Source organism: Thunnus maccoyii, chromosome 3 (genome assembly GCF_910596095.1).
Source record: "Thunnus maccoyii chromosome 3, fThuMac1.1, whole genome shotgun sequence".
Lineage (NCBI taxonomy): Eukaryota > Metazoa > Chordata > Actinopteri > Scombriformes > Scombridae > Thunnus > Thunnus maccoyii.
In genome coordinates, this window is record NC_056535.1 from 28915752 (window position 1) to 28943241 (window position 27490).

The 27490-nt window shown below is 38.5% G+C and overlaps 2 protein-coding genes across 3 annotated transcripts in view; one reads left to right on the forward strand and one right to left on the reverse strand.

Moving 5' to 3' along the window:
• The first annotated feature begins 297 nt into the window (after positions 1-297).
• Positions 298-27490, forward strand: part of LOC121894051 (centromere protein P) — a 119003-nt gene continuing 91810 nt past the window's right edge. Inside the window, exons 1-6 of one of the 2 annotated variants that reach the window (XM_042406364.1) lie at positions 298-400; positions 1045-1203; positions 1407-1561; positions 2045-2133; positions 4709-4797; positions 13801-13897. In XM_042406364.1, the coding sequence (XP_042262298.1) occupies positions 1046-1203; positions 1407-1561; positions 2045-2133; positions 4709-4797; positions 13801-13897 (588 nt within the window). In that variant the 5' untranslated portion in view covers positions 298-400; position 1045. Of the gene's footprint in view, positions 401-424; positions 602-1044; positions 1204-1406; positions 1562-2044; positions 2134-4708; positions 4798-13800; positions 13898-27490 lie in introns of those variants that run through there. The other variant, XM_042406365.1, reaches the window with a different exon arrangement.
• Positions 16894-26792, reverse strand: ogna (osteoglycin, paralog a). The gene is given in 7 exon segments (XM_042406366.1): positions 16894-19255; positions 19506-19598; positions 20516-20718; positions 21953-22117; positions 23344-23437; positions 23440-23476; positions 26031-26792. Coding segments are annotated over 7 exon segments (891 nt in total). The 5' UTR covers positions 26159-26792; the 3' UTR covers positions 16894-19084.

Genomic DNA, 27490 nt, shown 5'->3' on the forward strand with positions numbered 1-27490 from the left:
GACGGTACGTCAAGCTATCCAACATTTCACTTGTGACGGTTAATCAATGAAGGAGTTATATTTTTTCCATTCAATTAGCTCAAAATCGTAGTGATCATACGCAATCGCCGACGCTATAGATACAGCCATCTATAGAGGGGACTCCCACAATTTCCAACTCTGACAGCTCTTTTGTTTAATGTCTGTTGGCGTTGATAAAGCGCTAACATGTATTTTTAAAGTATATATATCTATAAATATTTACTGTATTTATATCTACTGAGGGACACTATACTTTACTTTTCTTCACTATGAGACAGTTTCCCCCCTCCGACCCAGGGAAAGTGGTAGAGTCCAGAGGGCGCGAGGCTCCAAACTGTTTTGGTTGTCAGGGTGAAGAAACGTCAGCTAGTTAAATCAGGTGAGGAAAAGCGTTTCATTTACAATAAAACAGAATAACACTCGTTGATATATATGTGTGTGTGGATTTAGTACTTTAAAAACGGGAATGAATACGGTTAGTTAACTTCAGACATGACAGTGTCTAACTTGTGTCATTTGCTAAAAAGCATCGTCGTCATCTAAGTTAACGTGAGCTAACTGGATAGAATTTCCTACTTCTGTGAGTAAAAGAAACGTAATGCAAGTAAACCCTTTTGATAGTATTTATATTAACCCTACTTAATCAGGAAAACGGCCTCTATAAGATTGAAGACTAATATCAAAACCTTTTCAATGCTGAATGGTCTCATACTCACTTTATCGTTTTCATTCCGTTAGTATCCTTATGTATCTTTGGTGGCTTTTCAGTATCTTCTTTTCTGACAACACAGCTTATTATTACTTTTCAGTACTAAACAATCAAGTCTCACGTAGCGTCCTCTCATCTCCTGCATGAGTTACATTATTTATACTCTTTTGTGACAGTTGTCTTATTGTCCTGTTTATGTTGTTTGCACTGTATTTATCGATGTAACAGTGTTTTTTGTGCTGCTTTGTTCACCAGATCTCTATAGAAAGTTATAAATGCTTATTTTGTTGAGTCAGTTGGTGTTTGTCCATCAGGATGGAGGAGAACATGAGCGTGGAGAACACTGAAGAAGTGAAGGTGCTGGAGGCTCAGATCAAGCGTCTCCAGGCTGAAGTTGCAGTATTGCAGCACCAACAGCAGGAAAACCACAAAGACATGACGATACAGTTCAGGGACAAATGCAAGGATGCGCTGTGAGTTTCATTTTTATTGTTAATTTTTAAATCTCCCTCAGACCCCAGTTTTCAACCTGTAGTATTTTCCCACAATCCTAAAATGTGTTTTTACACTTAGAACACCCAGGTGGTGTAGTGGTGCGTGGGAAAGCAAAAAGTTGTAAACAGAAGTGCAGAACTGTTGTGACAGTAAATTAATAGTCTCTTGTCCATCTCCATAGGTCGTATATATGCGGAAAGAGACAAAAAGGATTGAAGGAGGAGGTGCTGTCCAAGCTGAAAGAGGAGGTGGAGGAGCTGGAGGAGGATCTGCAGCGACAGACGCAGATGAATGGCATCAGTCTGAACAGTTGCACCACAAAGACTCTGCAAAGCAGTACGAGCACAGCTTTCACTGTTTTCGGACATTTTATAGATTAAATGATTAATCATTGAATCAGGAAAATAACCAGCAGATTAATCAATCCAAATAATCTTTAGTTGCAGCCCTAACTCTTTATATATATTGTATATTGTTCACATTATTTACCTGTATTTGCAGTTGCAGTTTATTACCTTGTTCCCATTCTTAAAAAAAATATTTTGTAATTTGAAAGGTACCCTCTGGAGTTTATGACCATGAGTAGCACTATGGAGCAGTGTTTTGATGAGTGTAAATCTGCTTCACAAATATTTTATGAGGAGGGAAATGCATTTATAATGTTTGTGAGATCTCAAGGATAAACACTGTGCGTTTTGGTGAGAAACTTTGAATGCAAACACAACTTTGTTTACAAGAAAACTCCAAAGGGCTCCTTTTAATTGTCCTCACACTGATGTAATAATGTTCTAACACTGGTGTGATGTGTGTGTCTACTAGGTGGCAGTAAGCTGGTCCAGCAGCTCTGTGTGTCAGGTCACTGCTCTGAGCTGGTCTTCCAGGTGGAGTTTCAGCTCTCTGAGGTCAAGGTGAGTCTTTAGGGGATCTGTTGAAGAGACAGACGGCCTCTGGTTCAAACCACACTTTGGCCACCATTCCTGTTGGTTGATCAAGATGCTCCCTCTGTCACCTCTTACTTTTGCACTGTCCTGACAAGTGGAGTTGGATGATTGGAGCTTTTACCCTTTCTGAATGTATTGAAGTTTTTGGTGTTTAACATACTGATATACAGTTCATGCAGCTCCTTTTTTGATTTCTTTGTGTCCTTTTCAACAACTTTTATCTCCATGTCCATCTCCTTGTACCCATCCAATATGAATTAAGCAACGAATCGGATGTTTTTCCGCTCTTTGTGTGTTATGTCCACTGTTCCAGTAACTGGGCAAGTATAATCATAATTAGAGCCCAATATTATTGGCCAACATTGCCTTATCACTGATATATAAGTATCAGCACATATGTCAGTCAATAACTTTTAAACATCAACATCAGTATCAGCCTAAAACGTCCTGCATCAGTCAGGTTCTACTCATGATATCCATTACCTAGATGTACCTGGAATAGATGGTCAGATCCAATTTGGTCTGCATGCCAGAGACCTGGTTGGATCAAAGCTCATCAAACAAGACTCCAGCCAAACCCTCAATCTGATATTTTTCACAGTATTAATGGAAAAAGTCAATTAAACTCAACAGCTGTATAGAAGAGCTCTGTACAGGACTATTGTTGGATTTGGATTGAAAGGACATTTAAGCATTCAAACACTTGTGTCCTTTGCTTACACACAATTTATTGTCCAAGCTTTTGGTGAAACAGAGATTGATGGTCTGGATTGTTTTCATTTACTGTACTCTAAATTAGATTTGGGATTTAGACTCAACAAATTCACAGAGAGATGGGGAGAGAGATTGCTGAAAATGGTTTTGCTAATCTGGTAACAAGTAACACACCTTTATGGACTGAGGACGTCATAGAACAGGTGCTAGTGCTTAGTCCAGCCATCAGAGGGCGACAGAGGACCACGTTCAGTGGTTCATTGATGAGGCATCAAGTGTACAGTTTAGAGTTTAGCTGCTCTTCAGACCTCAGCAGCAGCTGTTAGACACACAGAACACTTCAGAGCAAAGAAAAATCACAGTCAGGTCATAAATGTCATGCAGACAGACATATTGGACCAAACTACCTCAGAGGAAACAGTGTCAGTTGAAGTTATGTCCGTGCTGGTGGCAACAGTAGCCTCTCAGGTTAGGATTTCATTAAGTATTTTATGGTCACTCCCACTTATGCTAGATCTTTAAAAATTAGACAATTTAAATATCACCTTTCATTGTTCATTCACAAGAAATATATTAAAACTCTCCTCCAAGTAGAGGTCTGTGTTATTTAACAGTATTTAATTCCACTGCTGACATGATGCCTGAGTTTCAGTAGCAATAGTCAATTGTCTGATCAAAGAATACGTCTGTCAAGGTTATGAATATGACCAGACAACTTTCAGTACTTGTTTTTGTTACATAGTGCTGTGGACACATTTCCGTCTATACCAAAAAAGTATTGAGGTTTAATACTCATCTTGAGGTGCTACATCAAGGCCTGTTAGAAGCACAGTTTGGACTGTCACAGTTAAACAAAAATGATGATTGACCCTCGACATCAGCCAATGTTGTACATGTAAAGTCACCGGTAAATGTAATTTTATTGTAGTGAGATTCTGTATTATTGTGATCTATAAACCTGCTCCATGTAGGTCCAACAGTCTTCTGGTTTTCATTCTCACTGGACCAACCAACAGAACAGCTGGTTTCAGTGAATCACTCCTCCTTTCTGGCTCATGAAATGTCATTGAAATTGCATATTTCCTCTTAAGTTGATACTTGTTTTGATAAAGACATTAATTATTTGGTTGTGTACTTTGGACACAGAATCATCTTGTAAACACACACTCTCGTCCCCCCCTTTAATGTAGTTTTGATTAATATTTTATTTTGAAACATAATGTGGGCCAGTACAGCTTCCAGTAACATTAAAATGTTTTGTTAGTGTTGTAACCCAATGAAATCAATCATATGTGAGTTATGGCTCCCTAGATATGAAACACCAGCAGCAGGTCTGGATTTCTTGTCTCTTCCTGCTCACTCTACTGTCTTTTCTTTTCATTCTCTTTTGCCCCGATCACATTCAAAATGTAGATAAACGTTTGGAGGCAACAACTGAAGATGACTTTTAAAACTTGCTTTAGCGCTGACTCAAACTCACTGGGGGCTTGCATGGCTTGAAATATTGGCCAGTGAACAATACAGAGTTGTGATGAATGATAAAGAATCAAGCTTGTTTACTATCAAATTAGTCATGTTTATGAAATCAAGTTAGACTCCAAGAGGTCATTCAAAGATCAATTATACTTTGCTAAGCCACAATTTCGATCATTTGGGCTCCACTACCAATGGAACAACATTAAAATCAGAAGCCCCACACATGACATAAGTGAGCTGTAAGTCTCCAGCAGCATGAAATTCTCTCAATCTAATGCAGACCTAAAGCAGATTGACACAGAGTCTGAAATGAAATTTATGATGTATAGTGATGGTGTGTTTTGTCCTGCAGGAAGGTCAGAGATCTGAGAGGACAATCAGCAGTCTCAACGTGGTGATGGATGCCAGCGACCTGCAGAACTTCAGCAGCTTCCTTTCTGAGTAAGAACTCACACTGCTGGTTTATGTTAAATTCCTCCCTATGGAGTTCTGCCACATCATCATCAATTATCCTTCTGTCTTTGAGGTGTCACATGTATCTGAAATGAACAACAATAGCAAATGTTTGAATGATCAACCTACAGGTGATAGGTGATTTCTTAGGCTTAAAATTGACCTTAAAGGGGATCTATTATGCTTCTCCTTATTTTCAGTCATACATATAATGTTACGATGTTGGATGTTCATATTAAACAAGGCCAAAGTATCAAATAATGTAAGGTAAACATATTTAGAAGTAATACCTGTGAGCGAAAAGCACCGGCTCCAGACCGCTCTGAATGCTCGATTTCCAAAGGTCTTTTCTACTTTCAGCCCGAGCTGACGTTGGCTTGGGACGAATTTTCTTATGAGAGTAGGAAAAAAGTGTTGCACACTCTGGCTGCATATGCTTTTCTCTTTTTATGTAGATGATATTTCGGCCCTTAGGCCTTCTTCCAGATCAACAATAAGAATTATTGTTATTATTATTGATCTCTTAAAGATCAACAATAAGGATTATTGTTGAAAAAGGCCTAAGGGTCGAAACGTCATCTAAATAAAAAGAGAAAAGCATACAGAGCCAGAGTGTGCAACACTTTTTTCCTACTTTCAAGTCAACTTCCAGTTATTATTATTGATCTCTTCAAGATCAACAATAAGGATTATTGTTGAAGAAGGCCCGAGGGTCGAAACACCATCTAAATAAAAAGAGAAAAGCATATGGAGCCAGAGTGTGCAATAATTTTTTCCTACTCTCAAGTCTACTTCCAGTGGTAAGCACCTCACTACAACCCTTGGTGTGCGTGACTTTTCCATTATGGATTTCTTTATATGGTCATCTGCTTCACGCACAGCATGCAAGTTCACTGCTCCGCTCCGCTAACATTATGGTGTTTTCCATTGTTTTGGGGGTAGTCACTCTGAGCCATGACTTGGGCTGAGCTGACACACTGTGAATGTTTTTCCATTACACAGCAGGACAAAGTAAAATAAGTAGTTTACGTGTTGGAGGTGTGCTGGTCATCTGCAGCTCTTCATCAAACATTATCATCACTGTTTCTGCTTGTACTGTTGCTCCCTGCATTATTTCTAACTGATCCGCTGAACAAAGAGCTCCAAATATGTCCATATGTTGTTGTGTTGACCAGTTTTTAGCGCCGCTAACGAAGCTCCACTAATTCGGTGAGGAACATGTTTGATTTCCTTTAAATACTTCACAATAGAAGCCTCCCATTATTTAACCATTTAAAAGTTTTAGTTTGAAGCAGTAAATCAGGAAATGTTGGGTTTGCATCAGCGTTAACTTAACACAACTCTGATACGGTTGCCAGAGGGACTGCATAAAGGGCCAGTGTAAGATAAATAAGTTTTTGAACTGTGAATCATGCAAAGCTACTGGAGTCGCAGAATAAAAATATAGGGCTGGAAATGAGCATAGTAGATCCCCTTTAATGATGATTGATTACTTGTTATAGTCAACATTAATAAATCAAAAGAAAGGAATAGTCTAGTTCAGTAGAGCTCATTTTTTAATAAGTCAATCAATCAAAAATCTGAGCCAGTTTAATAACCTGCACCCTCAGCCTCCAGTACACACATAAGGGAACACTGATATTTGTCCTCAGTTCAATGAAATTGTCCAACACACAGCACTGACAATTATGTGATTTCATTGGCCCATTGAAAGTGATAAGTAAATAATAAACAGAGTGATTACAGACTGTGAAAGGTGATTCTGTAGTTTGTTGTCTGGTAGTGTAATATTGTACTGAAGTGATTGATGACACAACACTGCAGTCATGACCACCTCTGCTTCAAACACAAGACACCTCAAGACAACACTGTTCCTATTGGCTGAACAGAGGAATTTGCAAGTCAAAGTTGATCACAGATGAACCTCCAAGCTGGAGATCACACCAAAACAGAAAATGCAATATTGAAATTGTTAGTTATATGGGCTTCTGTTTGTTGTGAATGACAAGTAAATAAGAGAGAGTGAGACCTTGATGTAGAGATAGTGTATCTGATAAAACATGGGACACACATAATATTGCCAGTGTTTCCCCTATAATAGTATAGGCCCGGCGGGCCGCCAGGCCAACAAGAACCCCCGCCAGGCCAAAAAAAATTTTTTTAATGCCAAAAATAATGCCAAATGCCCATCCATTCCAAAATCAATAGCGTTTAGGAGCCTCTGTGCAGCGCTGTTCCAAAATATGAAACTCTTGATAGCGTTGCTCCTTTTAAGGAATACGGCAGTGCATAAAATGTGGCGTAGTGAGTGAGTGGTTGAGTGAAAGAGCGAGCGGCAGAAAAGTGATGGTGAATGCGAGCGGAGCAGAGGAAAAGGTTAGCGATAAGTTGTCAGTCTGGCAGTAAATGTACGGTACAGGCTACAGTGTGTCAGTTAAAAAATGCTGCAGCTTGTCAAGACCAAGAAAAGTCACATTTGTGTCCTCAACTGCTGGAAAAGTGAAGGGGGTTAGCTCCAAAGTTAGCAACAATGGGTTAGCCTAACCTGAAAACGCTGAACAGAGAAATAGAAAAATGGAGAAATGTGTAGCTGCTGAGTACCCCTCCATCCCCCGCCAGGCCAAAGCAGTCAACATAGGGGAAACGCTGTATGGCCAAAAATATGTGGAAAGTAGCAGCAGATTGCCTATGGTTTTGAATCACAAGTTCAACTATTACATATGGCTGTAACGTTGAGGTGTTCACATGGGCATACATGGGTGTATTGTCACATTGATCAGCAGCCAGATGAATAGTCTGTTAAACCAAATTTAATCATATTTAAAAATCAGATTTAGGCTGACTTTCAAAGACTTACTTGGTGTGTTATCACTGTTGAGTATGGACTGAATCCCAGTGGCCGGTCTGTCTACTCAGTCCTATAAATGAACCATTAGATAATATTACTGCCAGGATCAAGCTTTTTGTTTAGTTGAATTCAAGTGTTTATTAAAGTGGAGGATTTCCAATTGTAAACGTCTTTCATCCAGCTGAACCTCCTCACATACATCCACTTGTTCTTTCTCTGTCTGCTCTTTACAAACAAATACCAGGCCTCTCTCACTGCAGACAGTTTCACTTGTCAAACACAGCTGTAACTCATTACATTCGTAATGGCTGCATTCCATTTAGGTGTGCTGGCTTACTGGCAACATACCTGTAAATGGACTCTAGCCATCATTAATATTAGTTACACCTGTCCTTTTCCTGCTGTGGCTGTTTAAAATGCCTGAGCTGAATCTGGTCTGTGTAGGTTTACTCAGTGGTGTCTGGAGCTCTAGTAACTATTTCTTCCCTACGAGGTGCTTATTACACTGCAGGGAAAACTATGTGTTGAAAAAGCTAATGGGTTACAAATGACATTACAGCACAGAATCACTTTCAGCCTGCATTTTTAAACAGGCTTGAAAAAATGTTTGACCTTTGCTTCCCTTTATTGGCTGACCCAGTTTGGAAAAACAGTTTTCTTTCATTGTGGTGTAGAGCTGCAACAATTAATAGATAGAAAAATAAATGAGCAACTATTGATAATAATAATAATATAATAATAATTGGCAACTATTTTGCTAATCGAATAATCATTTTAATAATTTTTAAAGCAAAAATCCCCCAATTTAGCTAATTTCAACATCTTACATGTGAGGATTTGAAGGGTTTCTGTGTCATACATGATAGTAAACTGAATTTCTTTGGATTTTTGACTGTTGATTAGACAGTCAAAAATCAGCGAGCTCTAAGAAATTATTATGGGGCAGTTTTCACGTTTTATGGATAAAAAGATTAATTGAGAAAGTAAATCGGCAGAGTAATCAACAATGAAAATAATCGGTATTTGCAGCCCTAGTCTGGTGAGGCCACTGATTTTATTTGTAAGTTTGTGTAACAGGACAGTTCCCATCATTAAAAATAACTTTAAATGCGACAGTTAAAGGGTTTGTTTTTTAAATCTGTTGTCCTGATGAATCAGTTTGTGAAAGGTATCAGTTCCAGTAGGGTAAACAGTGGGGCTGTAACTTCTCATGAAAAATAAGAATAGCTGTTTGAATTTGGGAAAAATATTTATATTTACTCTGAAATCATCTGTTTGAAGTCAAAATTCATAACATATTTGTAGGTTTACAAAATCCAATGACAATATATTGGCTGCTGTAAATTTTTGGATCCCTTAAAATAGGTTCTTAAAAATTATATCTGTAGTAATATTTCTTGTTACTCATCAGCCGACGTGTAGTTTACACTCATATGCTGATGTATCTGTGATAAGATAAAATGGAATGATATATATCTGCTCTACTTCCAGTATCATTCATTAACACAAAATAAGTTCCAGCTGACGGGTTGAGATGACATGTGGATGTTTGTTCACATTCTCCCGCTCTTGAGGATCTTACTTGCCTTGGCTTAGCAATAAGACACGCTACAGTAGTTACTGTCATGCTTTTTCTCGGTTGGAAAAAGAAGATATCAGGTTTCTTTTCACTGACCAGAATTTAGCAATATTTGAATTTTATGACAGATTTCTTTGCTTATATTGCCAGAGAGATTCTTATGTCAAACAAATCTGATCAAACAAGACTCACATTGTCCTGATGAAGCAAGTTAGCCATCAGATTGACTTTGATTGTTGTGTGTTTAGTCATGAATATTTAATGTTAATTTAATGAAATACTTAAAATTGGAAACTACTGTAAGTTGTCAGGGGCTTTAATACTAAACAGCCTATCTATCTATCTATCTATCTATCTATCTATCTGTCTATCTATCTGTCTATCTATCTATCTATCTATCTATCTATCTATCTATCTATCTATCTATCTATCTATCTGTATCTATCTGTATCTATCTATCTATCTGTATATATATCTATATATCTAAATATACACTATATACATACTGTATATAATATATGACAAAAGCAGAAGTCTGAAGTTCTATCTGCTCTATATCTGAGGCCAAACCACATCTGGATTGTGTGGTGCAGCCTGCAGAATCTGGCAAACAACAGATGGAAAAATACTGGAGATAATGATTCTGACACACTGCTGCCTTTTCCCAGTCTGTGTGTGTGTGTGTGTATTTTTGTGTGTGAGTTTTACAGTCCAAATCAGACTGATAATCTTTGTTAAATCAATCTGGTCTGAACTGTCGAAGATAAACACTGACACTAGAAGTTTTGTTGGTTATTTTTATTCAGCCGACACATGTAGTTTCCACATCTGTTCTCCTGTCTTCCAGAAGTGGCTTCTTAACTTTGTTAGTATTTAAAGTTACACCGTGGCTACACTGGCTGCATAGTGAGAGCAGTGTGTCAGCTGAGTTTCAGTAGTAGTTGCATGTGTAAGACTGAAGAAAATATACTTGAAGCCTAAAAAGATGCTTCAGGTTGCGGTTGTGTGCTTGATACGTGAGCCATTGTGAGGGCCTGTGTAGACAGCTTTTGCAAGCCAAGTGTAGTTTCTTGTGCATGTTATCACACAGGATCTTTACACATTTACAAGTTAAAATCTGGCATTAAAAGTATAGTTACATGTTCAAAATGTAAACAAACCCATGTTTACATGGGTTAAAAACTGGGAGCAACCATTTTTCTGTAATTATGCGGGAATGTAGCAAGACCACTTTATTTTTCTTTTGTTGCATTTTTATGTAATGTAACATTGTATTATTGCCCTCCACTTTGTGTTACTTCATATGTGTTTTTCATAAGCCTGACAGACAAGACTGGTGTTGAAGTGAAGAAACTCAGAATACATCCAAATTAGGCTAGTTAAATTTAATTTAAAAATTTTTTCCCCCTGTTTCAGTCCTTCGTCCTCACTAACCTGGTGTTTTTCTCACCTTAAATCCAAGCCTTTCCCAAAACGGTGAATAAATCTTAAATGCTAGCATGCTGTTTTAGTTTGTGTGTGGAAAACATAAAGTTGAGAGGAAGTTTCTGTCACCTCTCTGTGATCACTCATTTAAAACGTCAGTATAGCTGATCACACAGCATAACGGTCTTCATTAACCTGTATTCATATTGAAGTCTCAATCATAAAATAATGATTTCATTGGCACCGCAGCACAGCAGTTTGGGAATGACTTGCAGGTTAACATTTAGTGTTTATGAGCTGCAATTAAATCACTATTTGAAAGTCAAGTTGTCTGTCAAGAGAACAGAACAGAGGTTAAGTGGGCTGTCTGTCCCACTCCTTACCAGATTGTTGGCTGTGATGCACAGTTTTGTTGTTTGCCAACTGAAAAGAGGACACAGGAGAAGAAATGTAGCCGTTTTTAACTGTTGTTCGGGTGTTTATTGTGGACAGAGTTTTTATTACAAAAACGACTTGGAAACACTAGTGTAGACGCCCATCATTTTCACATGCAAACAATCTATTAAATATTAAATGACTTGGTGTAGAAGTAGTCTCACTTTTGTCCAATTGTTACTTAGCAGAACACTTGAAAACTCTTGTTGCCTAACTGTTAGCAAGAGACTGTGATGTGGAAACGTTGTTGATGCACTATATCAACAGTGGGCTGGGATGGGCTCACAGGACTCAAGGCAGACTGAATGATGTCAAACTGTCCCCATGAACCTTTGCCATTAAAACACAGTGCTGCTCTTGTCATGTGGGGATCCACGCCAATTGATCCATGAGCCACTTTGACTCTCAGCCTGTGGTTGTAGAAACACTGATCCAAGCTGGCGGGTTTCTGAAGTACAGTTTGTTTTTCCTGCTCCGAACCAGGCTGATAGTGTGAGGCCAAACTGTGCTGAGGTCAGGACAGCAGCAGGAGATATCAGTCAACTCTGACGCAAAATGGGAGGTTTACTTTCAAGATGCTGGGTGCTTTAAGGACATGACAATATTTACAGTATACGTAGATTAATTTTGGACGGCGCCATTAAACTAGTTTTGCTATGTAGTCATAAAAATGTATTTCAAATTGAAAGATGAAAACAAAACATTCTCTGGTTTTCTTTGTGTATGGGGCTGCAACATCCAATTGTTTTATGCACATGGGGTCATTAAAATCAAAAGGATTCAGTATGTTGGGGAGCATGAATATAGTCAGTAAGTTTTATGGAAATCTACCCTTTAGATTCTGATATTTCATATGTAGGCTAAAGTCAATAATTTGACTTGGAAGTGGTGCAGGATGAAGTGTCAATAGCCTTGTTCCAGATTTCTGAAGCACTGCCTGTAGCTCAGATTTTCTTGTGGTGTGCCTGTTTTCCATGTTGGAAAAACAACCTTGCCAATCAGATCTTTGTTAGGTGGGATAAAGAATTGGGATGTCACTTTCTTTATGTGTGAAAGAAAATTAAAGGATAAGGATGGTGATTTTCTTTATTTTTCTTCTTGTCAACAAAAGTCATGTGCAGAGCCAACCGAAAATGAATCGATCCTACTTACAAGTATTGTGTGTTTATCCAAAGCTTGATAAATCTTATTCCTCTGTGCCGTAGACCTCTGTTATTGTCCAAAAAGTGTTAAAAACCCATCAATGAACCACACTGTTGCACTTGGTGACATGTTCCTTTGCCCTGAAGAGTATGGGCAAGTTAGTTTATTTAGCAACTGCTACAAAGACTAATACCAGCGATCTCGTTTTCAGTCGTCCAAGAGTCATTCCGTGTAGGACAGATGCCACTGTACATGCGTGGGAATGCAGTTCCATTGACAGTAATTCGCTAGCTTGTTGTGCTACATATCACAACCTCTTGACTTTATAGTGATGTCTCTAGTTATTTACGATGTAGTACAAAAATAGGTTTGTTTAATTAATGTGATCTTTTTGGCACAGTTTGCTGCAAACAAACTTTATTGCCTCTTTTGGATAATGAATTAAAAACCACTAAAACTCTCCAAGTCCACATGCCACATTGGAATCACTGCATAAGGTTTTTGCATTGACAACCTGCATGTTTTAAATCAGTTCCACAGTGAAAATATAATTTATCAAACTGCATCATTCAGATCCGGTAAGACCAGATTAGTTCAATTACAATATCAAACCAGGAATCTCTCTCTCTCTGTCTCTCTGTCTCTGTCTTTTTGGTGGTGCTCCATTATATAGGAGTGTGCTGCCATGTTTCCATCAGCTCTGTGTGAAATAACAGTCTCTGGAAACTTCACCCGGCTGCCGTGTAGCCCCGGGCCCCCATGGAAAACTCTGGAAAGCCTTTAACAGAATGTCCCAGGCTCACTCAGACAGAGTGAACCAGACCAAAACATTTTTTTGCTATTGCTGTTGTGACATTTAGCTAATCCGCTTGTTTTTTGTGTGTGAATGATAAAGCATTTGAAGATACAAAGTGTTTGGTTTTTGGACATATCCTATGAATTGTAATACTTTTTTTTAAAGAACCAAAGTCTTTACCACTTTAGTTCTGAGTGAAATATCTCAACAACAATTGGATGGACGGACAGTCATGTCCACCTCAGGATGAATTGTAACAGCTTGGTCCCCTGTCTTTTCCTCTAGTGACATGAGTAGGTTAAAATTGTAATTTGTCCGATACTTTGGTCAACCTGCGATGACAGTTAGCTGCTGGTGTGTGGGCCTACATAGAAAAACATGGGTGCAAGTGTTCATCATACGCTCATTACACGCTGCTGATGTGTGTTGACCTTTAGTCTTGGTAAGACTTGTCAACATATTCCGGCTGCAGCTGAGATTTCTGACTGTTTACAGTGTTAATGGATGACATTTTATAGCATGCTCTTGGATTGGTTGTATTCAAACAAAAAGTGCTACCTTTTGGGAGTCATAACTGATCACATTTACATTATATTGACATCTGTTTTTCAGCTCAACAATGCATATGGTCACATTTTGTTTTTGCTATGGATATTTTATTACACCTATACTAATAATTGTAATCATCAACTTTGAGGGGGCAGAACTAATAAATCCCCTTTGGAAAAAAAAGTATTTTTATTATGTATGCAAATGTCATTTTAGGGTGGAGGAGAGCAAGGATCTTCTGCTGTTCTTCAGGACTCTAAGGGCTTTCTCAGACAGATGTGATGACCGGCGCAGAACCTTCCAGCACTTCCAGGTTAGTGAAGACACTCCCGTACTGAAATGGATTTCAAACTGGCAACGTCACAATCACTCATCTTTGCATTGTGTTTAATCATTTGTGTGTTGTTGTTGACACATGACAAACTATTTGTTCGTCACAATGAATATGGAGGACCACTCTGGATCTGGCCAGGTTGGTCCTTTCCTCCTATGCAATGTGTTTAATATTACTGATCACATTTTCATGAAACTGGGCAGTATTTTGGCCCATGGAGATTGCTGCAGCTTTTCTTTAATTGTTTGTATAAACACGAGGAAACATTTTACACTTATTGCTCAATGACATTGGCATTATTTGTGGGGGACCACATGCATAAGTCCATCCTGAATTCCTTCAATTGGGAGACCAGATGGTCCATTAGTCAGTGTGAGGGCAGTCAGGCCAAAAATGAGAGCTTCAGGCTGGGAATAACATTTAACCTCTGCTTGACCGGGATAGGTATCACCCTCATCTGTCAATGGCGGTACCTTGTTGTCTTGTCCACCTTAGAGGTTGGAGGGTCAAACCAGAAGGTCAGCGAGTCTCTTTGTAGCCCTGAAGGGACTGGCCTCAGGTTTTATCTCCCTTTGTCTCCCTACCTTCAAAGCAGATAAACAGTGTAAGCCTGATAATCAAGTTTAAGAGTAAATTTCATGTGAACCCATGTGGACTCCCAAACCAATGCGTGGAAAACCTTATCAATGCTGGTCTTCTGGAGAAGTCTGGTGAAAGATTATCGCTCATCTTAATTTTCAGAACAGTTAATTTTCAGGCAAGGTAAGTGAGCATAGAGATAAAGTAGCTAGGTGGATGACTGGGTGAATGAGTTATAGTGCCAGCCTTAGTCTGTGTATGTGGACTTTCTTCTGTTGTCCAGATTACAGAGAATATCATTTTAAAGTTAAAAGATGGTTGTCAGCTCTTCTAACCATGACAAAATTACAGTGACACCTCTAAAAATGTGCCCCTTTATACAGAGTCTACTGTTTGTGAACTGCTTAGAATCAGGCTGATGAAAGATTACAAAAATTAAGGTTAATGCAGTGGATGTGAGTTAGTGTGGGCGTGGTAAATATCATGGTGTGACTTTACTGAAGAGCTAGCAGTAAAATGTCAAATAGTAAATCAAGCTGCAGAAGCAATATGGAACCTATTCTCCTGTTTACTTGGAGAATGTAAAGTTCTGCCAAGTTGGCGGGGCTGAAGGAGGATTAACCCACATTTTCCATACTGGCCTGTGTGCTCTAAACTCTTATTTTGCTTTACTTGCATTTTCTTCAGTGTTATTATGGAAAAAATGTAATTCCCATTGTAACTATTCTGCTGTAATGTGGGAAGTGCTGTGTATGCTGATTTCCATGCTTTAATGACACACAGACATGAACATGTGCCTAGAAGATTAAACAAATAAAAATATAAAACACAATCCAGGCTAGGAACCTTAACATTAACCATGACATTAACCAACCAATCACTGTTTCACAGGGCTAGTTGGGTACATACCAGTTACAAACCACAAGCATTTACAAGCATGTGGCCAATTATTGATTGCCATCCACTGTGGACATATTAGTGTTAGATATCTCTGCATACAGATGCACAAACATCACATCACAGACTCAACAGTCAGCCATGGGGAATGGAGTAATGCAGTTAGTGTTTTTGCTATGCTATTGGAAGCTTAAAGATGGCGACTTTGTAAAGACTGACAAATTAATAATGATAGCTAAGACTGGAGCGCCGTTCTGTCTATATCTGAAAGTCAAACCCATTTGATGAAAATATATCATCAGTATTTGTTTTTTGATTTAACAAACATTTTTGATAAGGATCCCATATATTTGGACATTAAAAAATTATGATGAATATACCGTACATACTGAGCAGGACATTTTACAGTGTAAAAATGAACTAGTCCATGTTCTCTCTGTGCACAAACTACGTAAGGAAGACATTGTTTCTAAAACACCTCAAACATATCTATGACATTCCTGTGCTGATATTTATTGGTATTGATTGGATGACATGTACGTTGATTGGCATGGGAGGTCCTTCAGCGGCAATCGCAATGAGGGCGGCTGCTATTGAAGGACTGAAAGTAAACCAAATAACCTCAAACTGTCTTCATGAACAGTCTGCCATGATCAGTATCTTGTGAAGTTCTTTCAGTGGAAAACTTTAGTACTGTGGGGTGTAATGAACATTTCAACCTGTAGGGGTTGAGAAGGGCTTGGAATATAAGGTGGATGTTGAAGTTGTGTGTGGGGCTTGAGTTTTCATGCTTTGACCGCAGGAGTAGCGGTCCCATGGCTGTGTTAAGTTGGATGTATTGTTCTCTGTTAAGGGGATACGATGTAGCCATGGTGAGTACGTTTATACTGTAGGTTCCATTGCTGCCTTGTAGCTGACATGCATCTCGTTAAAAATGTAACTACACATCGGCTTTATGGGGATACCACATAGATCGGTCAGCTTGGGCTGCTTGTGTTTTCTCCTGCAAGTTTTTGATGCCAGTGGAGATTGCAGACAGTGAAAACAACATTAAGTATGTAAGACTCAGTTATCTGCTGCTTTTCATAGACATGTCCACTGCAAACCTTCTGGTCACTATGATCACTGCTCTCTATGTCAGTGAATGAAAGGACGTAAACACAACAACTGCAAGCAAGCCATAAGTCTATGAGACATAAGAAATGAGACAAGGGCAACCTTCCATTTGTCACTATTCAGTATATGGCAAAGTGAAGGACACAATATATAAACTATAAATATTGAGTTTTGTGGTGGTGCTATCAAGGGATAAAATCCAAAGCTAAACTATTAATAAAAAACTATGCTGTAAATATTTACAACTGCACTGCCATAACCACCGCTACAACCCTGTGCATCAAGTGTAAATCCAACCTTTTTTTGCCAGAACTTATACTTTAGGCTTAGAATTAACACTCCCTACATGTGAAGCAGACTCAAACAATGATTCCAAACACATTTTAATTAAAAAAGTTTAACTTTATTAAAACATCTTAAACAAAAAGCCATGTCACATACACATCTTCCTGTACACCACTGTCTTATTCACATAAGTAATAATTTCTAAAGTAAATTTTATTACTGGAAGGGAAGAGTTAGGGACACAAGCAAGACATTTTAAAAGAAGACAAAATATAGAAGAGTAACTTTCACATTACTATAGTTCATAGATACATTGTTCCCCAGTTCACTTTAACTGGAGTCTATAAATTAAAAAAGTAAGTGATGATAGGTCACACAGTACTTAAGAAAGCCTGCAGGTGGATAAGTTTACATGGTCATTGCCCTTATGGAGAGTCATTTAATGGTATAATTAAAAGTCAAATTAATTCACACAATGGCAAAGCCAATTGTGTTCATTTCTAGTCATTTTTCAGAGACATTTGATGAAAAAAGTATTTACAGACTATTCCTGCTGACATTTCAAGACAACCTAATGATAAGATTTCTGAGTTAGCTGGGATCAACAGTCTGATATGTAAGAAATCTCCAAGCAACATACAATTCATGTAATGAGAAATGCTCACAATGTTCATAGGCTCCTTTAAGTGCCATATCAGAAACTTTTTTTCACTGTCATGTTACAAGCTTCAGTTGAAGAAAATAAGACTAAGAATCAACCTGCACGGATCAAGTATTCCTTTTTTATGACTGAAAGTACTTAAATTCTGTTTTATTCCTACTGACACAAGGATTTTGTAAAATATTCACTGCAAAAATACTATTATTGGGATGTGGTTTAGCAAAAACATCTAAAAACATTCCTCATTTCTTACATTAACTGCATTAACATTTTCATTCAGTTGTGAAAACTTTTGATATTGTTGGAATGTGTTCGGTTCAATGCCAGCCAAAGTCTCACATTCACTACTATTAATGCTTATAATCAAAATTTGCAGTTCAGTCATATATTATTGTTGCAGTGACGTATGTCCAGATGGAATGCCCCTTGAGTGAGATGAAAACTGTAATCTAAATTTGCAAGGCTATAAAAACATGTGGGTCCGCAGCTGTTGGACATATTTTACTTGGTGTGGTATTCTGAAACATTTTGTTGTTAATTTAGTGTAAAATCTTGAGATGAGAGATTTTACACTTGTTGAAGATACTTGTTTAAGTCTGGAAAAGCAGTAAGGATATCTGGAAATTTGCAGCAATATCTTGATTTTTTTGGGGGGGGGGAATAATAGTTACTTATTAGAACAAAATACTTATTTTATAATTCATTTCACAAAGACTGTGAAAACATTGACCTTTTGTGTTTTAAACTAATAGTAATACTTTCAAGCAAACCTGTTGGCTTTTGGCTGCAGGTGTGTGTTAGTTCAATGTCACAAGCTGTCTGTGTAGATTAGTTTCATTCATCCAGGTACCACAGCGTCAGGTCGAAATGAAACGATTAATTGGACTGTAGTTTTAGAGGTGCTGACGCTTCTCCACTCATTCAATGGGTTACGTAAGTTCTACTGGCATGAAAAAGACACTCAGAAGGCCCCTCACCTGTGGTGTCTTCTGAACAAGTGGCCTAAACCATTTAGGCCATCTGCCACTTACAGTCCCAGTGTCAAGGCCTCAGTATGCTTCAAACAAAGTGTGTCAAATCATTTAATAGCATCTGAAGCCCCATTTCAGATGGCTGAATCAATGGCTGTGTTGGACAAGCTTTGTACGGAGCAAGGCAATCAGGTGCAGCCAGGATGGGGCTATGATGGCAGGCTTTTCAGAACAGGTAGAAACACTTGACTTAAGATGGGGTCAGACGAAATAGTTTGTTTGGAGCATATTGAGGACTTCACACATCTTCTTGGATGGTTTTGCACCAATTCATGTGACTCTGATGACTCTCAAGAACTCTCTTGTGCAACTTCTTGCAGAAGTTTAAATGCCTGATACGCCCCACCAGTCAGTAGAACTGATGAAGGCCATTAGATAAGTAGAGAAATGCCTTCAATTCTAGACCTTTACTTTCATTTTGACCTGACAGTGTCAGAAGCTGTTTGTAGGTTTACTGAAGTAAAAATGTTGACACCTTTATCCCAATCATGGGACCAGTGCCCCAAAATCCAGAACGTCGCGGTATCCCCCCAGCACTCTGTTGTGGGAAAACTGCTCCATCAGCATCGAAGGGGCTACAGTAAAGTTTCTGCCTCCTCAGCGGTACCGTCCGACAGGCAGTACCTTCATACAAGTGAAGCTGTCAGGATATTTAGACAATACCACGGGGTTGCCATCCATACGGACCTCACTGAGGCTTGGTCGTAGGTAGTAGGTGTCATTGGACCTACAGAAGGTGTCTGTGTTGACCTCAGTGATGTTGTTGTTCTGGAGGAAATGAAAATTGAGAATATTGAGAATGTAACAGAGTAACATCTTAGCTGACAGAGTCATCCATCCTCAGGGCGTGTAATACTGTAATCTTGATGACAATCTCACTAAACTGTGGCAAAAATTTATGAATGTAATCCATTTTAAATTAAATCTATAACACAGTAACTTGTATAGCAATTAGAGGATGCCAGTAGTTTCTGAAGTCAATTTATTCATGTTTATTTTGTCAGTAAAATATACAAACCTGTAGATGTAAGATCCTAACGCTCTCTGGGATGTGTGGAACAGCTTCCAGCTGGTTCTCGGCCAGGTACAGGTTGATCAGCTTGGTCAATTTCTGTTAGGGGAAAAAATGTACACAGTGGAGACCCAGTTGATTAAACAGTTGTTTTTAGTTGTGTATTTGCAAGTATACTGTATACAGCATACCCGACTGTAATGAACACACTGTTTAAACTAGATATACTTTGGGAATAGTAGTGACAACACTTATATAGATCTGTTAATATCTTGGGAGTTTTCTTTTTGTGAGTGAGATGAAAAGATTGATATCAAGCTCATGTTTGTCCATTAAGTATGAAGCGAAAGTCTGGATGTGGTTATCTTAGCATATACACTCACTAAGAGTCAGTAATTAACACCTTTTGGGCGGGTGGTCCCGTTGGGGGACGGGCAATGGTTGGGGAAACTGGAGACACTGCACAGAAGTACTTGGTGGATGTAAACTATTGTTCCTCAACAGATAGTTGCAATATGTGATTCCCCCTTAAACCACAGACTTCAATCTTCTCATCTTACTCTTGAAAATTATTGTATTTCCCAAAATGTTAAGCTATTGAGCTAAATAATTAAGATATATGAAAGCTCTGCGGTAAGAAAATATAGGCTCCATCCAAGCTTTCCCTTAATCGCTTCTTATAATATGTTGTACAATAATCTAAAGTGTTGTTGCATAGTATCTTGTTGCATGTTGTATAATATTTGCACAGAGAGGAGATTCACAAGACAGGATTTGGACAGCCAGTCTTTATCTTCAGCATGAAGAAAGTGAGCACAGCTCACATGGCTCAATGTCCGTTTTGGTATTTCATTGAGGCTTTAGTTTATTTGTTCATATCTCTGCAGACTACTCGCTAATGATAGATAAATAGTTCTGATCATTTATTTAAAAAAAAAAAAGCCTTTACTTGCCCCAATCCCTATCCTTTTAGTTTAGGTTGGGACATATTGAAAAAAATGAGAGATGATGTGTACCTTGAAAGCATTAGCTTTGACACCCTTGGTTTTGAGGAGATTGTTGTTAGCATTGAAGGTTGTGAGTTTGGGAGGGAGCATAGGAAGTTTGACCAGTTTGTTCTCAGCCAGAGACAATTCCTCAAGCAGGGGTAGCTTAGAGAATGCCCCGTCCTCAATCTCTGAGATGAGGTTCCCCGTCAGGTCAATCCTTTTCAGAGTCACTGTTGACAGATAGAAAAAAGACTGCTGTTATTGTTATACCACCATATAAATGTTGCAAAAATGTTGTACAAAATCTAGCATCCCTCTAAGTTTGTGTTTAGCATTAAGTATTGGTATGTTTTAAATACAGTTTACATTTACATCCATTTGGCCATCACTAACCTTAGCACCTGCAGGTTTGAACGGTCTATTTTAGGTTAACTGGTTCTTGTTCTTTCACCGTTCAACCAAGTTTTAGAGACATCTGTCAAATTGTTCCACCAGTATTTTGTCCATCTGCAGACGATTGCAGATCTCTTACAATGTAGTACTATTTAAAGACCAAGATGAAGACCAGATAACCAGCTGACTTGTTTGATCAAGACACTATTGAGATGGACAGCCCAAAAATATTTTGTAGATGTATGTTTATGAACTAGTCTTCTTGGAGAGCGACTTTTGGTTTGTTATCAATCCAGCTGACAGAGTGCAGCCACATGGGCTAGTGTCTTTGTAAAGTTGCCACCCCAAATGCATCACATATGCGGTGCTTCTAAACTATACAAATTACATGTGGGCACCATGGATATCTGTACAAAAATACAATTACATGGCAATCACTTAAATAGTCGTTGAGCCAAAACAAAACCAAACATGTCAACCTCATAGTGGTGCTAGAGGAAAAAATCAGGGGATTACCATAGTCAGTATGATATATTCTACTTGGACCACAAAATGTCATGGCAATACATCTAATAGTTGCTGAGATATTTCAATCTGGACCAAAGTAGTGGACCAACCTACTGACACATCACCAATGTGACTAAAAGTAATGTTCCTGACTCCATAGTGTCTTTTTATTAGACTCGTCTTTCAAACTACACACATCCAGTTTGTAATGCAGGTTATAAATTGGTATTCTCTAAAAAGCTGAGATTTTCCTGATTGCATAACTATGACACAATCATGAGTTAGACATTATACAACTGATTTCACAGGTTGAATAGGACTAACTATGACTTATCTTCACTTGTCCAAGTGATGTAGTGCCCCTTTAAAATCAAACAGCTATACAAGGGCTTTCTCTAAATAATAAAATGCAGTACAGAATTTCAATCTGGAAATATTTTTTCAAAGAACAAGACAACGTATCTGATCAGGCATTTGGCACCAACTTTCAGTCTTTGATAACATGGCTAGTCAGAATTAGTTGGCCAATCAACAAATTTTGGTGGAGACAGTTTTCAGACTTACCAATGTCAGCAAAGTCTTTGGCACTGATCTTTTTGATCTTGTTGAAGCGGGCATACAGATAGGCCGTCTCTTTTGGCAGGGTGGGAACAGAGGTCATGTCTGGACTGACCTCCTCACAGTACACTGAGCCAGTCAGGCATACACACAGCAGGCAGGTGGGCAAGTCTGTAATACAGAGGCACCACACAAACATCAAGCCTTCGTCAGAATAATCTGCTACCGTTTTGTTTCCATTCATGTCAATGGGAAGCTGTTGCAAGCAAGATGGAAAACTTTGACTGACTTGACTACTGGAACCAGCAAATTTTTGGCACTTGTGCTATCAATCGATTATCAAAGTTAATTAATTTTCTTTTGATTAATTGACTAGTCATTGCAGCTCTATACAAAATGCAGCAACGAGACTACTCACTGATACTAAGGAGGGAGGCTATGTTTCCCCTATACTGAGTTCTCTCCACTGGGTCACAAGTGAAAGATGGAATTAATTTTAAGATTTCTATTTGTTTTTAAATCATTGCATGGACTGGCACTAGCTTACATCTCTAATCTCCTCAGTTCCTGTTCTACATTTAGACTCCTCAGATCCTCTGATCAATTATTCCTTGTTGTTCCAAGTTCCCAGTCAACGCCCAAATGTGACCCAGCTTTTTCCTTGGCTGCTCCCAAACTGTGGAATAGTTTACCTCTCACTGTCAGGTCTTCAACACCTATCACCACTTTTAAATCCTGGTTAACAGACCCAGTCTTTTACAACTGCACTTCAGTTCCTTTAATTATTACTATAAATTTAACATTTCTTTGATTTTGTCTGTTAGCTACATACTTTCGGTCAACCCTTGTTTTTGTTTTTGTTTTAAATGTTCTCTACAATACATTTGACTTGCCACTCCTTGCCTTGATGTGACTATAACTAGGAGCTTAGCTATTAGCTTTCACGTTCAAGTTTTCCATAATTCACCACACCTACCCTAACGTAACCTAACCTAATCTAAAGGAACAAGTATTTACGTTATTGTAAAACCTTGGTAAGCACAATAACACTATTTTGATGGGAGTGAGTTCCCCAAACCCTACAAAAATGGTCTTTGACATACATATTATGAAACACACTGAGTTTTGGTAGTATGCCTCAAGTCTTTAGAGGTAATCACCCGGGCTATAATTGCTGTTTACCAACATGTGCTCCTGAGTTCAAACCCAACACAACCCTGACTAACTTGTTCTAAGAAATCTGTAGTTTGTCTTTGACTGTCTTTTTCAGACCCTCAAACCATAAACAAATGGTGTCAAAGCAATCTTAAACAATTTGCCTGCAGTTTTAAACTTCCTTTATCAACTGAATTAGCTTCTCTCATGTCTGCCCAGAGGTAAACAGGTCTTCCTCTTACCAGAGACATCTCCTCCCTCCGAGATTGGACCGTCATCAGGTTCATCAGCAGGAGGCAGCGCCCTCTGCAGGAGAAAACACAACCTGTTCATATACAGTGGCCTGCTCATTGAGTAGAGCAAAACATAAACATTACCAAAGTTGGGAAGTCAGCTTTGGAAATTTGCTTACACATTGTAAGCATATATTTTGGGTAAGAATCAAATGAAGATGAAACAAAATTATATAAATATCCTTACTAAATTGCACATGTAAGAGATTAAATACTAAATTAATTGTTCTTCAGTCAGTACAGTTAAACAAGGTGGTCAGGTTTTGGTGAGGTTTGATATGATGGTTAAACTGGATAAAATAGTGACAGTTTAACAGCTTTCCCTCACAGCCACAAGCATTTAGACCGAGGTAAAGCCACCACTTTATTTGAAGAATACAGTTTACGCAGTAGTGACTGTGGCGATATTAAGTCTTACTGTTATGAATCATTTGTATATGCAAGGGTGGTAACTGAACATTATGTTAATTATTATAGAACAAGAACTTTAGTCAGACACTGTTTGGTCTATTAAACTAAGGCTAAGTGGGCATTCAGACAGTAAATACCGCTGTGTACAAAAAGCAGACAAGGGTTTGTGTTGGTGCTTGCATATTGCTTCAGCGCAGGTGAGAAGATGAAATACAATCCAGTTTGTGTAACAGGTCCATGATTCTTAAGATTTAGACACCAAAACACTGTACAGGAGTTAATCCTATGAGGCAGAATTTTCCAACTCTAGCCCCTGCATCTGGTGTCCCACTGTGCCAACACAGTGGTCTGAGTTGAAATTAAGAGGAGGATGCAATTTGTGGCATAATTCTGCTGTCATTCTCAACACACACTCCGTTTATTATCAACAATCTGAAATTGATTCCCAGGCTATATTGGCAAACAGCCAATGTCTATAGCAGTCCACATTATGTTTTGCAGCTGGCTACTGGTGGACAACTTTCCACAGCCTTAACTGGTGCAGTGTGCATGATTCTAGTTATTTGTCAGCTGCAGTGTTGAAGAAATAGTCTCTTTTTTTACTGTGTGGTATGACTTTTTGATTTTCACTGTTGTCCTGAGTTGCTGGCTCTGATATCTGTCACTGATAATCAGCTCTCGTGGATAAGCATCACTGCCTGGTCAATTCATCTTTCAGAAATGCCTTGTACTCACAGTGACCCATGATCAGGTTTTATAAAGTAAAGCCTGTGTAACAGTGTTGTAATGCTGTCATATAGGAGCCAATAAGAAATAGGTTAGTTTCAAGGTTTTGTACATTTTTAGCCCATTACCCCAGAAGCTTTGAGACCTTTGCAGGTTGTGATAAATTTCATCCTTCATCCTGAGGAGTTATGGGCCTGTGGACAGCTCCTGGAAAATTCACATCTTTGGCTGGGTAGCTTGGATCATCAACAAGCCATTCACCACTTAGCTCATGAATCTGAAAGGTTATCTGCTGGGAACTAATCTGTCACCAGTAAACACATAGCTAATCCAAGCTGGAATCCAACATCTACTGGTCTAATGGTTGGTTAGTTTATCCTCCATCATTGAGACCTGTGTCCAGTCCCCTTGAGTGGCTGCAACCAATCAAAGTATCCCTAAGCAAAATACCAACCCCAACCCTGCTGCAGGGTCTCTTAACTCAAACCAATCAAAACAAGGAAATATGAGGCCTGCCTCTGAAGTGTCTGGCACTAACAGTCTTGTATGAAAAACAGCTGGTCCCAAATTAAGTATTTACTCATTAAAACTCAAGTTACATTTCATAGACGTATTCTCTTACACTTATTTCTCTCCCAACTGTTTTCTGAATTGTTTGTGGGTTTTTCACTTCCTGCCAGCATTTCCCCGAAGGAGGAACCAGACCAGAGTTTGGTTTTGGCTTATCCAGATATTTCTTGAAGAGGTTAGTGTGGTTAGTCGAGGGTTAGCGTGGTTGATTCAGGGTTTGGTCGGGTAAAATAACAGGTTAGACACAGCAAGGTGTTTGTGTGTGTGTGTATTGAAACTGTGAGCATGATGAATGAGGACGATGGTCAAGTGCTAACAGATTCTGTCATTACCAAGTAAGAAAAAACAAATTAAGTGACTAAACGATGAAGTGGATTATTATCTTTTTGAATCATGTGGCTGGATTATGGATCTTCAAATTGCCAACTATTAAACATGACTTAAGTCCTCTCATGGGGATTGGCGAGTCTAATCTTATATTTTATCTTATCGCTTGTTTTAAAAAATCTTTTATGATCTTGTCTTAAACTGTCCCTCTAAGAGAAATTTGTTTGGTCTGACCAAAATCATGGTGTGTGTCCATGCTCATATTTACTGTAACATAAGCAGAATTATTTTTTTTCCCTTTTCATTTAATTCGATACACAAGATGCATATTTTTTATTTGTCTTAATGAATTTGTCTTTAAATCACCATGAATTATTATGTAACAGTGACCACAAGTGTAAAGATTGTCTTGACATTGGATTGACATTGGACTACTGCAGTAAATGTGCTCAAGCTTGAACAAATTAGTAAAGTTAAGTATACTTTTAGTATACTTTTAATAAATGCATTTATGCAGTTATTTAAGGGAACATTTTTGGCAGAGAGGCACATTGTAAATAATAAATATTCTTACCCTAGCCCTCCTTGATTTCAAATGCTCACTGAAGTATCTGTTCAGCTCCCTGCCAGGTAGAGATCCCGGTATCAGCTGTGAGTCCTGGTCAAACCTCCTGGCCGAGGCAGCCACCAGCCACGGCACCAGCATACAGGTGAATAACAGAGCCTTCATGCCGTCCAAAGCAGTGTGACACTGACACACGAACTTGCCTTAAAGCCTGAGTTTGGGTCAGCAGATGCTCTCTGCTACGAGCCCCTGTCGGGATGTGTCAAATGACTGTATTTAAAGGCTGAACCAGTAGCTTCCAGCAGTCTCTTAAAGCAGAATTTATAGAGCAGAGCACTTAACCCTTACCTGACCACCCACCATCCATCTGCCGGGAGAAGGGGAGAGAAACACACAGACAATGGACACAGAGGCAGATACAATAAAAGAAAAAAAAAGAAAAAAAAAGAGGCAAATATGAAAAAAGACAGATTCAAAGAGAGAATAAAGTGTTGATTTTTTTCTGTTAAATGTCACTTAAATGTGTATATGAGAAAAATAAGCACAGTAAAACTGCAGTGAAAGCAGAAAACTGAAAGTTGACAACCACAGTGTGAGTGTGTTTTGTCAGGAGGAATGTCTGTGGTCTCTGCCCAACCACTCAGTAATGACTGGTAATAACCAACCTATCTTTCATTAGTCTGGATGAGTGTTTTTTTTAACTTCGCTGGCCCTGTTCTTCTCTCAGCAGTTGGTCAGAAAACACATTTAGCAGCAGTTAGACAGACATTGATTATAGGCTGGAATTGATGTGATGACTTTGGAGTGACCAGTAGTTGAATGTGCTGTGCTTTCTGGATGGTTCCTCTGATGTTTCATCTTATGGTTGATTTTACTCAGTGGCTAGTTTCGTCACATTTAGCTTGAGGGAGGGTTTTGTCACCACTTAAGATTCTCTCAAGCTGTCCCCTGAAAAGCAAATACGCCTTCAAATTATCAACCAATGACATATGTATTGGAAAAGAAATGCTTTCTCAGCTAATATGAAGACAGAACAATTGAACTTAATGTGCATACATAGTTATACAGACAAAACTAAAATGCAGAAAGTGTGTGATACAGGACTAGTTTTATCCAAATGTTGTAATTTGCATGGTTCCCATGAATCATCATAAAGTCCTTTTCACTTCAAGGTCAAATACTGTCTTTAAATATTTAGAACTTTATATTTAGAACTTTAAGAAGGAATACATTCAATATGAGCTGTGGTAGACTGGTTGAGTGTGTTCCTGTTTTTTGTTCAGTCTTTATGCATTATTTAAGCATTATCTCATGACTGGCTGTTGTACATTGTGATTATATCATAGCTAAGGGGCATTGTTCGGCCTGATGCGCAGTGGAGACAACCCCCTTTGCTGTGGTATGATCACAATATACCACCGCGAGGAGTGAGATATTGCTTACCAAATATTACAATATAAAAATTATAGACACAATCAAATGAAAACAGTTTATTAA